Source organism: Lissotriton vulgaris, chromosome 4_1 (assembly GCF_964263255.1).
Source record: "Lissotriton vulgaris chromosome 4_1, aLisVul1.2, whole genome shotgun sequence".
Classification (NCBI taxonomy): Eukaryota; Metazoa; Chordata; class Amphibia; order Caudata; family Salamandridae; genus Lissotriton; species Lissotriton vulgaris.
The window spans coordinates 1,793,516,542-1,793,530,733 of NC_141691.1; the positions used below are offsets into that span (position 1 = coordinate 1,793,516,542).

The following is a 14,192-nucleotide window of genomic DNA, read 5'->3' on the forward strand; positions in this document are numbered from 1 at the left end:
TGGCCATGCGGGGAACGATCCTTCGTTATCTCTGAAATATGCACCTAACTCGGTTCTCAGTGCTTGGACAAAAGTTTTGTTTTGTCTTGGAAATACCATGCATAATGCACCACATAGGACGTAGCTGCAGGGAAGTGTGTCCAATACGGAGCAGTAGGGAAGTGGCCAGAGTTACCCGGTAGTAAGATAGCAGTTTAAGTCACCGATGAGCGGTCAGTGACGGGCAACAGTAATAGGTAGATGCTTGAGTGTGATGAGCAGACGAGGTGTGGGTGAACTGGCGGAGATATGGTTGCCAGGACCTCAAGGCATCACATAGACCCCAGGCGGTTGTCCAATCGACAAGATGGCGTGCCTAAGTGTTTCTAGAGGTGGTCGGTGGACCGTAACTATCCAGGTCAGGATTTAGAACCCCATTGAAGTTGGCTCTAATTATAGTAAGCCCCTGTGGGATCTGCACAAGAGGGTTTGAGATATCCCTGAGGCAGTGGACCAGAGAGGCTGGTGGGACGTACGCACATACTAACACAACTGATTTCCCCTCCGGTGTGCCCTCCAAGGAAGTAAAATGTCCCTGTGGGTCACGTGACACCAGGGAAACTACCAGAGGGAATGAATATATAAGATAATATAAGCCTGGATGAAATACGCTGTTAAAGCTTTTTCTTGTGTGTCTGGTAACCTTGTGATAGGAGTAGGCCTACAGTGACAGAGGGTAGCATGTTAACAAGGGCGTGGTAAGGCAAAGCTACTACTGTCCGGGTCATACACAAGTTTTGGGATGTTGGTGAGTGGTTGCCGATATGGTAAAGGAAAGCAACGCTTGCATGCTTTTGCTGCACTTTGCACCCAGACTAGAAGGCTTTTCTGGAAATGCAGTCTTCACCTTCTTGAAAGAAGGGGCAGTAGAAATATGCACCCTCTTCTCCACAGTGTGGCAATCACACGCGTGCCCAGCGCATAGAGGGCAAGATGGGATGATATAAAGGGCTCAAGGCTTCAGTGATCATGCAGGTACTAATACTGCACAGTTAAAACCACTTTCTTCAGGCTCTCCAGTTTTCTCTTCTTTGTGTGCCTCTAGAAAGGCAGCTTTCTGGCTGAGATATTGAACTCTGAACTTTCCACAGAAATCATATGGGCACCTCACATTGACCATTCCATATTGTGAAGAGACTACATAGAAAGGCACATGAATGGCATGCCAAACGACGGATGATAATGCTAGCGAGATGCCCTGTATGTTTAGAATGAGAAACCATTGAGATTCTGTCAGTGGTAGAGAGGGTTACCTGCCTTGCTGAGTTGGCAGGGGACAGAGGAGCCATGGTCTAGAGGTAGCGGTCATTCATTGTAGCTATCCCAAATAATAAGAAGAGTGTAGAAGGACCGTGAGGACTCGATGCACTGAGTGGGCGCAAACAACTTTTTACTGCATGGCCAAAAGCAGAAGAGCAATAAACCAGACATCACAAGCGTGTGTCGCATTTTGTGCAAATTGCTACTTCTATGTGTACTCTATACTGTCACAGGTTCTGCTGGGCTCTATTGATTCTGGGTCCTGTGCACCTGTCCTTCTCCTCCTACCACACCACCAATTTACACAGAGCCATCAACCCGGCGCCATTCTGTTAGCAGCCTTGCACACAAGCCTGAAACATTGTGATAGTGGTATGTGGTATATCCTGGTTATGCTGGTTGATCACTAGTGCCACTTTGGTAATTTATAACTTATTACTGTGTAACCTACTGTATGCATTTGTTTTTCTGCACATTTGTACCACTATAGTGCATTAGTGCATTCTCCCATACCCACCTAATCCATCAACGCAACATGGATCCTATCGGCAAACACACATACAAAATCAACTACCCACCATCACTCGCCAAAAAAGCCGCCAAACGCTTTAAACACAACTTCCTTAGATCACACCCTGAAACCCCCTTTGCTGACACCTACTTCTCACCGGTCAATGGATCCCTGAACACTGATATCATCTTCCACACCACACGCAGAGCTCAGTGGAGAAAAGCGTTCCTCACCCTACTCACCGTCTCCTCCACCAGGAAATCCGCTCACAGCCTATCTCTCTCCATCACACCATCACAAGTCTTTCCAGGCAGAGCCACCATCACTATTTACAATAACGGGATTGTCCTATCACAATCCACAGACAGGAACCTGGAACTGCTAGACAACTTGTTCCCCACTTTCAAAGAACACCTCTCAATTTCACGGACCAACACTCATATCTCCTCCAGTCCCACCAACCATGACCTCACAGCTACATACTCCTCAATCAGGGACACACCTACCACCCCTGACCTCCCATCCCCCACCTACAACCCCACTATCCCAATTCAGCACTCAATCACACACACTGATCGCTCCCCCTCATACACCACTCACACCCCCGCCCCTTCCACCAACTCGCGGACCTCCACACATACCTTCAGCACTCCTTTCACACCTACAGCGGGCATTAACACCCCACTCGCCGCTGACAGCACAGCTCCCACCAATAACACACCTAACTTAGTCCAGCACCAGAATAACACGCCTTCCGACAAATGCCCCCCTTTATCCCCCCCCATTCTCAGTCCCCATTACCCTCTAACCAACTACGCAGAACATACCTCCTCTCTTAATTTAACTCCCCCTTCCGTCAACAGGACCATCTCCAATCCCACTTCCCCTCCTACTCTCAGCCCCCATTATCCTCCCTGCACCCCCACCACGGCTATCAGTCTCCCAGCCTACACCTTGACCCCCCCGCCTACCACCAATGCCCTCACTCATACCACCAACCTCCTCCCTACCTCATCCACACCCCTCCCGCCCAAAACGTCTCGCCTCCCTAACTCCATCCCGCACACCAACACAACGCAGACCTGTTCGAACACCAGCCCTCTCTCCCACCTGCACACGAATTCCCTGGTCAGCCATTCACCCCTGACTGCCACCCCCACCTCCACCTCCACCACCTACCCCACGATGGAATACATCATGGCCTCCCTCACTCAGATCAAAGAAGACATACACGCCATCAAAGAACTACTCTCCACACACCCCATACACCCCCCAGCCACCTCCACCTCCCCTCCCAACTTGTCCCCTACTCCGCCGGCTGACTTCCTCATTCATCACGCCCCACACCGGGCGTCAATCCCTGCTCATAGGCGCAGCAACTGCCCTCGTCCCCCACATCGCCCCTGCAACCCCTCACACAACTACACCTCCCCGCCCAACTTGTCCCCCACCCCTCCGACTAACTCTCTCACTCAGCCATCCCCCAATCTGACCTCGATCCCAGCTCGTAATCGCAACAATCACCCTCGTCGCACCCACAACTATTCTTCTGACCTCGACACACTCACCCTTCTCCGCTCCTATGACCCAGCCCCCCAAATTCACACAACCGCCCCACACCGCAACATTCCCACGATACACTCAAATCCCCTTAGATCACCCACACTAAACAGCAGATTCTCCATTCCCAATAACCTTAGAAAAGTCCCTCGCTCTCTAGAACCATCTACCACCCTCAACACACCCCGTCTCAAATGCACTCTTCTCAACTGCAGATCGGCCACGAAACATTCCGCCGCCATTGCTGACCTCCTCTTATCGCGGGACCTTGACCTAATCATCCTGACTGAAACGTGGCTAACTGAATCTTCGACACCCATAATGGACATTCTGGTTCCTCCCAACTACCACATTATCAGGCTCGACAGAACAGGCAAAATAGGTGGTGGAATCGCATGCATCTACAGGAACAACCTCTCTGTTCAGAAAGTCAATTCCACCTCCCTACCATCCCCAACATCCTGGGAATACATCTGCCTCGACATCATTAGTGAGGGCAAACCGATATGCTCTCTTCACAGCATTTACCACCCACCCAGGGACAACTTCACCTTTTCCCAACAAATCATGGATATGATCTCAACCAATTCCGGACGGCAGCTCACCCAAATATACCTTGGTGACTTCAACCTCCACTGGAATGACCGCAACGACGCGGTGGTAAATAGTCTTAAAAATTTCCTCGATGCCCTTAACCTCACCCAAATATGCAACAGCCCGACCCACGAGAAAGGTTCTACCCTCAACCTGATCATCTCCAAAGAGGACTCTATCCAACTCGAGTCCATCCAACCCTGTGACTGGTCAGATCATCATATTTTCACATTCTTTATCAATGAAAAAGTCAAAGTCAACCCGGCTCAACTCTCCAAGCCCAAAGTCTGGAAAAGAGACTCGAAAAAGCTCAACCCAGGCTCTTTGCCCCCTAACAGTTGCAATCTCCTACTCCCACCGACAGGCGCTACGGACGTCCAAACTCTGACTGACCACTATCTCAATGCTATGACCTCTATAATTAATGAGGCTGCACCTATGCAGCTAAAAAGAGTCTCTACTAAAATCTCCAAACCATGGTACGACGGGAGCCTCAATGAGGATAGACGAGACATGCGAATGGCAGAGCGGACCTGGAGATCAGCTCCCTCTGCAATGCGCCTAAAAGATCTGAAGAAAAAGAGAAACGCCTACTTCAGGAAAATAAAACGCTCAAAATCGGACTTCTTCAGCCTCCAACTCGACCAAGCAAAAAACCGCCCGAGAAAACTGTTTGAGCTAATCAATTCACAATCCAAGGAGCAACCCCAACCACTCAACACTGGGCATGAGGCACCCTCCTGTGAAGACTTCGCTGCTTTCTTTATCCAAAAAACTGACAAAATAAAAAGAGATCTCCTCATTGACGCAAGCCTCTACTCCAAACCCCAATACCTAGCACCCACTGAACCAAAAAACAATGCTACATGGTCAACCTTTGACACATACTCGGAAGAAGAAATTGGCAAACTGCTCAGCACCCTGAAACCATCCAATCACCTCACGGACCCCCTCCCTGCCTCCGCAGTAAAAGACTTTACCCCTTTGCTTCTCCCTCTCTGGACTAAAATTATCAACAGCTCTCTCCAACAAGGAAGCATACCTGACTCCCTCAAAGTTGGTCAGGTCACACCTCTACTAAAGAAACCTACAGCCGACCCCTCTGATCTCAACAATTACCGTCCCATCACCAATATCCCCACTCTCGCCAAACTGCTGGAAAAATGCGCACAACTAAAATTGACTAAACACATTGAGCAATTTGATCTCCTCAACCCTCACCAGTCAGGCTTCCGAGCAGGACACAGCACAGAAACTGCTATGACTCACATAATTGACGACGCACTTCAAATGCTAGACCAAAACGACACCTGCCTCCTCATCCTTCTTGATCTCTCTTCAGCATTCGACACCGTTAAACATGAGAATCTACTAGAACTACTAAACACAAGAATGGGCTTATCTGGAACTGTTCTCAAGTGGTTCACTTCCTTTCTTCACAACAGGTCGCAGAAATTCAAGAGCAACAACCTGATGTCCTCGCCAATACCTGTAACGCTAGGCGTCCCCCAAGGATCCTCTCTATCCCCAACTTTGTTCAACCTAGTCATGGAACCTCTCACCACCTTGCTACAAGCATCCAATGTACACTTTCACATGTACGCCGATGACACCTAACTTTACCTCAAATTACAATCCCCCAATGACATCCTGCTCCTGAACTCAACAATCAGTTGCACCCAATCCTGGCTTGCCGATAATCACCTCAAACTCAATGCCCTGAAAACAGAGTTCCTTCTGATCTCACCTCCAGCGAAGATATCCACCACTCAAACTTGGCTTAAACTCCTAACCGCACTCAATGTCCAACCCACCATCGTGGACTCAGCAAAATCTTTAGGCATAACACTCGACACCAATCTCAACATGCAGCAACATATCAGCAAGGCAACAAAGGGAGCGAACTTCCAGATCAATGCTCTGAGGAAACTTAAACCCTACCTCCCAGCCAAAGACTTCCAAACCGCAGTACAAGCACTAGTCATTCCACGAATTCAATACGGCAGCACCGCCCTCTGCGGACTCCCCCTAACTACAACCGCACCACTAAAAGCTTCTCTAAATGCTGCAGCAAGACTCATCACTGGGTCAAAAAAGCACTCCCACATTACCCCTGACTTGAAATCCCTGAATTGGCTGCCTTTTGAAGCCAGAATACATCTGAAAATCGCCTGCATGACACACAAGGCGGTACACCTAAACTCACCCGGCTACCTCGCTCAGAAATTGACAATCTCTGGGGGAATTAGAAACACGAGAGGCACAAACAATCTTCTGCTGAAACCTCGAAGATTCCGGAAGGAAAAAACCTACAAGTTCTCCTTCTCAGGAATGGCGCCTAGGATTTGGAACTCACTCCCTCCCGAAACCAGGCTTATCTCTTCCACTACACTCTTTAAAAAAGAAGTAAAAGCTATCCTCATGGCTAAATACACTTGAACTACTATCTCGAACTCTGTTAACACCCTGCACCGATCTGTACTACATGTTTGACCCCTTTACTTATTGGTATGAGTTGTCTTATTACTCACAGGATTGGCTTTGCAGCCCCCTATTTGTACTGTGTGATCTATTGATTTACTTGTTTGACTCTGTTCCCTCATGTACCCCTCTATGTAAAGCGCTCTAATATCTGCGAAGATCTTGTTCGCGCTATATAAAACTTTGAAAATAAATAAATAAATAAAAATAAATGTGATAACCTTTTGTGTGGGGGCGCATCCCGAGAGGTAAACTCTTTTTTCCAAGATTAATGAAGAGCAGTCCTGAGTTTCAAACATACAATATATCTGTGATCTCAACTCCCAGTTCCTTTCGGCTAAAGAGCACCAGGCCTCCTCAGTTTTTTTTCCTTCTTTTTTTCCATTTTTCTTTTTAAACGAGGAGTAGTAAGCTTCATCCATCTGAACGCTGTGCCAAGCACGCGCAGCAGCTGTCTGGACAAAAGTCCTCTTAGACTTCCCATGTCACAAGATGCTTAAGATCAGGATTCAAGATGGAGAACGTCATTTAAAATAAGGTTATTAAGGCACACTTTATCGTAGTGCATAAGTGTTTCACTTTCCGAGCACATCAATGGAAGCATTCTGTAGGTGGAATTATCAGTGTGTGTTACCAGTTAAATAGCCGATAATGTGCCCTTAGCAAAAGGGCATGCGTCATGAATTACTTTTCAGTCAAGCAGTGACCCCACAGTTATAGTTGACAGTAGCTGATGGTTGAAGGGGGCTGAACCAATGCCCCTCATTCTCATTTTAGACACATCATTCGATGTTGAAAAGAGGCAGGTAAGGCTATCTCGAGGCTAGACCTAAAGAATGACTGAGCTAGCCTGCTGAGACCCATCTGAATGGTCTGTAGTTAACAAAATTATCTTCACCAACGAACTAGCTAAATTTCCCCTCTGTCTACCAAAAATAAAACCCCCTCAGTACTAATTTCACCAAATGCAAGTAAGGTACCACAGATATACATTTTTGTAGTACTTAGTTCTCACCAGCTTTGTGCGTTCCTTTCGGGAGTCACGGCTTCAGTTGCAGCATGTGCGGACGGAGCCAGGCTGACGACTCGTGGTCTCTTGATGCTAAGCAAGTTACGTCTTAAATCAATTCTTTGGATTTTTCACGTGGAACATATCGTGGTGCTGACAAGCACATTGGAACAGCTTGAGGTATACCATAGTTTTTGAGTGCTGATTGATGTCTCACAAGTGGCACACCAGTGAAGGGTGCCCACTGACTTTGGGGTTGCTTTGTTTCCGTGCATATTGAGTCCCCACCCTCTTCCTGTCTTGATGAGGACCCGTCCCTGATGAAATCAGCCACCCTGTGTGCTTTTGGGTCGAAACGGCGACAACCTTTTTTCTCCCCTGAGCCTGTAACTGTATTCTTCCAACGCCCCTTTTCCCTTGTGCTAATTAGAACACGGAGGACTATTCAATCATGTGCCAGCAAGAAAGAGTAAAAAATGTTTTGACTTAAACATCAAGGGCAGGCTCACCCATGTTTCACACTAAGGACTAAACCGTGCCCTCGTTTTAAAAAAACAAACCTTACTATATATCAACCTATATCCTCTAATAGACCTTCTTGGTCACTCTACCTACAAGAGCACTTACTATCACTCTTTTCTGTGCACGTCACTTGACCGTGAACCCCTTGTGTAAATAACTGTATTTTGTACGTTGTGGAAGTATAATTGTCATTTTTCTAAGTATATATTAAATAAGAGAGTCTCTCGGACCTTGGTGAGACAGTTGTTTGCTCTAAGTGTGTTTTTCTTGCATCAATTATTATTTTGGGCCAATATATTTGTTGTGTTTTGACTTGTATCAACCATAACGGATTCAATCGGATGGTGATCAGAAGTAAAAAGAATATTTGATATATTTTTACACTGTATTTGTTGAATCAATGTCTAGGACCATTTTTTGTCTATAATATTTGTGCTCAATCAGGACAGCCTTTGCAAGGGAACTTCCTTAGGACCAGAGTGGGGAACCGTTTAAATTCTTTGTAGCTGCGGGAAGTGCATGGACTGTTTAACCTAGGCCTCTTATAAATTGGAGGAATTTGTACGTTGTACTATGTATTGTGTATTTTTGCTGTTCAAGTTTAATTTTTAGTTCATTTGTGTTCTAGTCTGCAAGCCATATTGCTTCAAATCCCAAAGCAAGTGCAAAGATGAAAAAAGACAACGTTAAGTATGCAGCCTGGGCAGCCAGCCAAATAAATCGAGCTTACCAGGTTTGTAATTTGATGAAGTGTATTGATGTGGCTAAGGTGAATGTTATCTTTTACAACCTAATGGCAATAGTCATTTTTAAAAGAAATTGTGTGATAGCACCAATATCAAAATAGGAGTTTGCATCTGGGGCATTGTTTGACATAGTATTCATGTTGTCCAGAAGGTGAAAACGTTGTTTTTTTCTCTTTTTTTTTTAATAAAAGAATGAAAATATGTTCTGTTTGACTAATGTGAAACACATCTTGGGAACGAACGTATTCAGAATACACCTCAGTGCACAGGCTGCGAAACAAAGCACCCATGCACTTCAGTGGACATGCATTTGTGCTCAGAAGTGTTCTCATTCATTTGTTATGGTGATTTTGCAGCCAAGTGTGATTTACACTTTTATACTTATAATTGTTTCCACTTGCTTCCTTGATGTTATTTCAATTATTATTTGGTGTTGCACCTAAAGATTTATTTTACACCGAAATGTCGCTTTACACATAAATGTGTCCCTAAATGTTTATTACACTGATGTTGCTGTCAGTCAAATATGAAAACATACTGTTGCATCCCTTTTCCACCTAATGTGCCATTTTGTTACCACATTTTCTCTTTACTGAGTTATTTGCATTTTTCTGATACCACACTCATACGTAGCACCAAGGTAATTTTCACCTTACTGTGATAGTGAACCTAAATGTGATTTTTGCTCATAAAAGTGTTTTTACAGCACAAATGCCTCCAACTTTTGCAAATACACGTTTTGTTTACCCTCACAGTTTTGCACCTAAACTCACTACGCTGCAAGTCAAATATTTCTCTCACTCTCTCTCTAATAAATGGTCCTTTATGGCACCATATTGCTGATGCCCCTGCTAAACCTGCCTCCTAGGATCAATGGCTTACATGTCGTCTTTGGTGATTTATTAAGGCTACCCGCCTAAAACTGAGTGTCTCACCAGGTTAGCCTGCAAGATTAATGTAACAACACCTCAAGGATCCTATGCCCCGGCTTTTTCGAAACAAGCCTCAAATAACACAAACACCAAGCCCTGATGACCAATCCTGAAATATTAACTGATAACAAGCACCGCAGTCTCAAACTAAGCTCAATTAAAAGTGGCCCATTCTCCAAAGTTAGATGTCTGAAACACAAAAATCATTCTGCCCAAGCAAACTTAAAAGAATCACCTTGTCTCACATCAGAGAAACACATCACCTCAAAGCTGTTTTAGTGAACAGTAGCAGACCTGTAGCCTCTAATGCAATTTCCATACATTCCCTAATGTAACTTCCACATCTGCACTCATCCAAAAATGTGACCTTAAATGCGATACGGAGCCTGGCCGGCGTCGTTTGACATTGACTCCGGATTTGAGTCTGAAACAGTGTCTGCCTTTTTTGACATGCCATTTAGAGAAAATGATTAGGGCGTATTTGAGGATCCTTTTGGTTATCCTGGGCCCCATTGAGGAGCCCCTGGCCGATTATAAGCGGTGTAATGAAATGGGTGATTCCAGTGGTCTGGACACCTCACCAGACACTGGCCTGGTCTCTCCACCTTGTATGGCTATGGAGAACGGGACTTCATTTGCCATGGTGGTGTAGATCGTGGTGGAGTCCCTGGACCTTATGCTGGTAGTCAAGACCCAATGTCTTAACACAGGTGCTTCAACCTGGGGTAGCCCCCATCGAACCTCTTTCCCCCTTGAATGAAGCCTTCACTGATGACCTGCTTAGGATCTAGGCCAAGCCCTGCAGAGGTGCGTTGGTGCACAGAACGATAGCTCGCCGTCATCACCCGCTCCTGGGGAAGAAGCATTCCTCACCCTGCACCCCACCCCAGAGATCCTGGTATTGCAGTTCTCCATGTCTTAAGTTAACCGTGGCACGTTCCCTACCACACCACCAGATAGGGAATCCAAGAGGATGGACATCGTTGGTGAAAGATTTTTCACTTCCTCCTGCTTTGCTCTGTGGGTATGTATTCCCACACAGTATGAGACTCAATTGCACAAGTAGTGCCCAGGGCCTTGCCGGTAGCCCTAGCCATCCTCACCCAGGCTTTTGCTGATGGCAGAGATGCTGTAAAGTTTTTTTTTGTTGCCACGCCTGGCTGCGGTGAACTGGCTTTCTGTGAATTGTCAAGACATCCCTTATTGGCATGCCCTTTGATAGCACTGACCTTTTTGGCGAAAAGGCACATTCAGCATTCGGGCACTTTAAGTACAGTAGGGCCACAGCCCAGTGATTGGGACTCTCAATGGCCATGCCCTAAGTGAGCCCCATGGTTCCTTCCTCCCATTCTGTGGCTATGGTAGTGCTACCAACTGCGACCATTTCTACCCAGCCTCCACTGCCAGAAGGTGGCTCCTATCGTGGCCAAGGACGTGACTTCCACAGTCCTTGTGGTCCCATGGCCAGAGATCTGTCCAATCCGCCCCCTGCGCCCCAGCAGCTGGAGCCTCCAAATGCAGGCTCTTTTGGCCATAGAAACCTTCAAGAGGGTGCCAACATCGTAAGTAGGTCATAGTTGTTATTCCTGCTACTTTCTGGTGCTGAAGAAGGGTGGAGGGCTCTGCCCTATAATAGAACTGTATCCTCTTAAATACTTTCTGAAAAGGAGAAACGAGAAATAAAAAATTCTTACGTTAGCTTAGATCCTGTCTGCTGTGAACCCTGGAGACCTGGAACGTTGGCATTGCAAGATGCATATTTCTATATACCCGTCCTGCCAGCCGTCAGATGTTTCCTGCGATTCATTGTAGGCCTTGAGCACTTTCAGTGCGCTGTGCTCCCCTGCCGCTTCACCAACGCCCCTCGAATGTTCACTAAAGTGATGAACGTTGTTGCTGCCCATCTGCAGAGGTCAGGGATTCCAGTCTTCACTTACATTGACAACTGGCTTTTGAAGGTGGGCTCGCCCCAGGTCGTTGTCATCCCGCCTCCGATATACCTTCTGCAAACATGTACAGTTTAAAAAAGAACACACAGGGAAACAGAGAAATTTAAGAAATGCATTTAGCCAAACGGCAAGCCGCTGTTAATTTTGTGATTTAGATCGACTTCATCTACATTTGAGTGTTCATGTTTTCAAACCTTCAATACAGTTTAAACATTCTCATGCATGGATATTAAATATAGAGTATCTATTACAGTGTGTGTATGTATATATTTCTCAACACACATATTTCTTAGGAAACTGAAGATCCTTACGTTTTTCATAAAGGCAATTACTGTTTACGAGCTAGGTGGGTGGGTAAAGAGGTGGGTGCTAGAGAAGAAATTGAATTCTGTTCTCTTTTAACCCAGGCTTAGCTTAGTTTTTATTATGGGTAAAGGAAATAGGCAGTTTCTGTCACACTTCAAACTGTTATTTCTTTCTTTCTAGTTACGGTGAGCAGTTACAAGAAGCACTCCATTTAAAAAAATGGGTTGCGACACCTCAACTGTACTTTCAGAATGAAAGGGCACGCACATTTTACTATCCTTGGTCCATGGTAGCTACATTGCAACAATATTAACTCTTTCCGTGTCCTAGCACATGTTCAGCACCTGTCATTGACCAATTCAAATTGAATTTTAACAAGGGGTGAAAGGAAGTCTAGGTCAGACCCTAGTATAAGTGTCGGAGCGAGGTTAACAGCTCTGGCAGCTTTTGCTGCTGTGATTTTACCTGCTTTTGATCTTTTAATCATCCTCAGAAGGTCATCAGAAGTTGGCTACATTAAGTTAATTAGAAAACAGAAGGACCACGTCATAAAACAAAGTGCCAAGTAGATAGACGACATTTGATTTCAAATCATTGCATTTAAATTTATTAGGTTTTCAGATGTTTTCATTTAGCAAGCGTACTTTTCTAAGAACCAATTTAAACCAGAACCCTTTATTGTAGTTTAACTTTAGTGCAAGTACATTAAAATCGGTGTTTTGAGTCACAGACAGAACCATCACTAAGTTTTATGTGTGCCATTGAGCTGAGGAGTTAGGGGAATTGTCAGGCTGGTAGGAAAACTCATTTTGAAATCAGCATGAGGTTGTCAACAGCTGTCTTTTCACACTGTTCTAAGAAAACATTGTGTAAACTAGAACCGTTTTAAGTAGGTTCTATCTGTTTTTCACTATTTTATTGAAAGTATTAGACATTCTAGATATGCTTATTAAAATGACATTTCTGTAATTCTCAAATAACTTGTTACTTTTATTTTTAATAGAAGCAATTATGACACAAAATATAGCTAATAGACTTTGAATTTGTATGAACCCCAGAAAATTGATATGTAAAGAAAACCCCCAAAAACCTGATATGTAACCTGTTCTAGTAATGTTATTGTAAAGGCTGCAGATACTTTTTATAAGTACCAATGTGTGCGGGGGGCGTGGCTTAGCAGCCAAATATGGCGAACTCGTGAACAAGAGGCTCTGCACCGACCTTCCAAATATTGGCGGAAACAGACTGCTACCACTGCCATGCACACTCCTAAGTGTGACCGATCGCCGCCTGGAGCCCGCTGATCTCTGTGGGACCCTGCAATAATTGCAGCTGACTAGTACTGGCATCACAACGCAGATTGGCCGGGCCCGTGAGGACGGAGATTGGCGGCCTTGATGGACGAGCTGGCACTGGACTGTGTACCCGAGGGAGTGACTCCTGTGCTGTGCCTAAGCTACGAAGGCAACATACGACTGCCACAGGGCTCCTGTTGGCCTGAGGTGACCCGGTGACGGCTCCTTTGGGACATGGCGGACCTGCTATGACGCCGGGAGCGCTTGCCTGCACCGAGACTCCATCGGGAGTGATCCAGGAGCTCCCTTCCCCCTGAGGGCAGTGCTTATATAGTGCGAGGACCGGGTCTGACAACCGACCTGCCTGGGGCAACATGAGTGCTCCCTCCCCCACCCTCGTGCAGAAAACAACAAGCGGAGCGCTGTCTACCGCCGTGCCTGTTCCCCTCCTGACAACTGCAATGCACGGACGCGTGCAACGGCCTGCGCACATGTAACCTGGTGTTGCTGAGTGCTGGCTGGCCTAAAATTGCGCTGAGGGGGTGAGGGGACAGCGGGGGCCCGAACCCAGACTCTGGAGAATCCGTCTGGCTTCCTGTATACAATTGCTACTGGCCCTCTCGCCCTGACCCTGGAAGGTGGGCCGGGTATAAGAGGTGGCTTATAGGAGGACGAGCCTGAGGTGAACAACGAAGAGCAACCATAGCTAGGACCTCTGTGACTTGCTCTGCGCTCCTGCCATATAATGGCCGGCCAATTATCTGCGAGGTGGCAGTGGAGTGTGGCGGTGATGTGACACTCTGGCGATGACTCTGTGGACCTGGTGGCGGGGTGAACGATTGGCTCCAGACTTTCAACGATTTTTGTGAATCTGCTCTGAAAGGGCTCCCTCCCCACGCCAGATCTGTCTGCGGGTGTGTGACACAGCTGGTCCTAGCTGTGACTTCAGGGAGGCTTCCCTACAACGCAGGGTGGACCCTGGGAGGTG

General features: G+C 46.3%; 1 protein-coding gene across 1 annotated transcript in view; it reads left to right on the forward strand.

Moving 5' to 3' along the window:
- EMC2 (ER membrane protein complex subunit 2) overlaps positions 1-14,192 on the forward strand; it is a 175,181-nt gene that overhangs the window by 138,099 nt on the left and 22,890 nt on the right. The window contains exon 10 of the mRNA XM_086966116.1: positions 8,605-8,709. Coding sequence (XP_086822242.1) covers positions 8,605-8,709 — 105 coding nt within the window. The remainder of the gene's footprint in view (positions 1-8,604; positions 8,710-14,192) is intronic.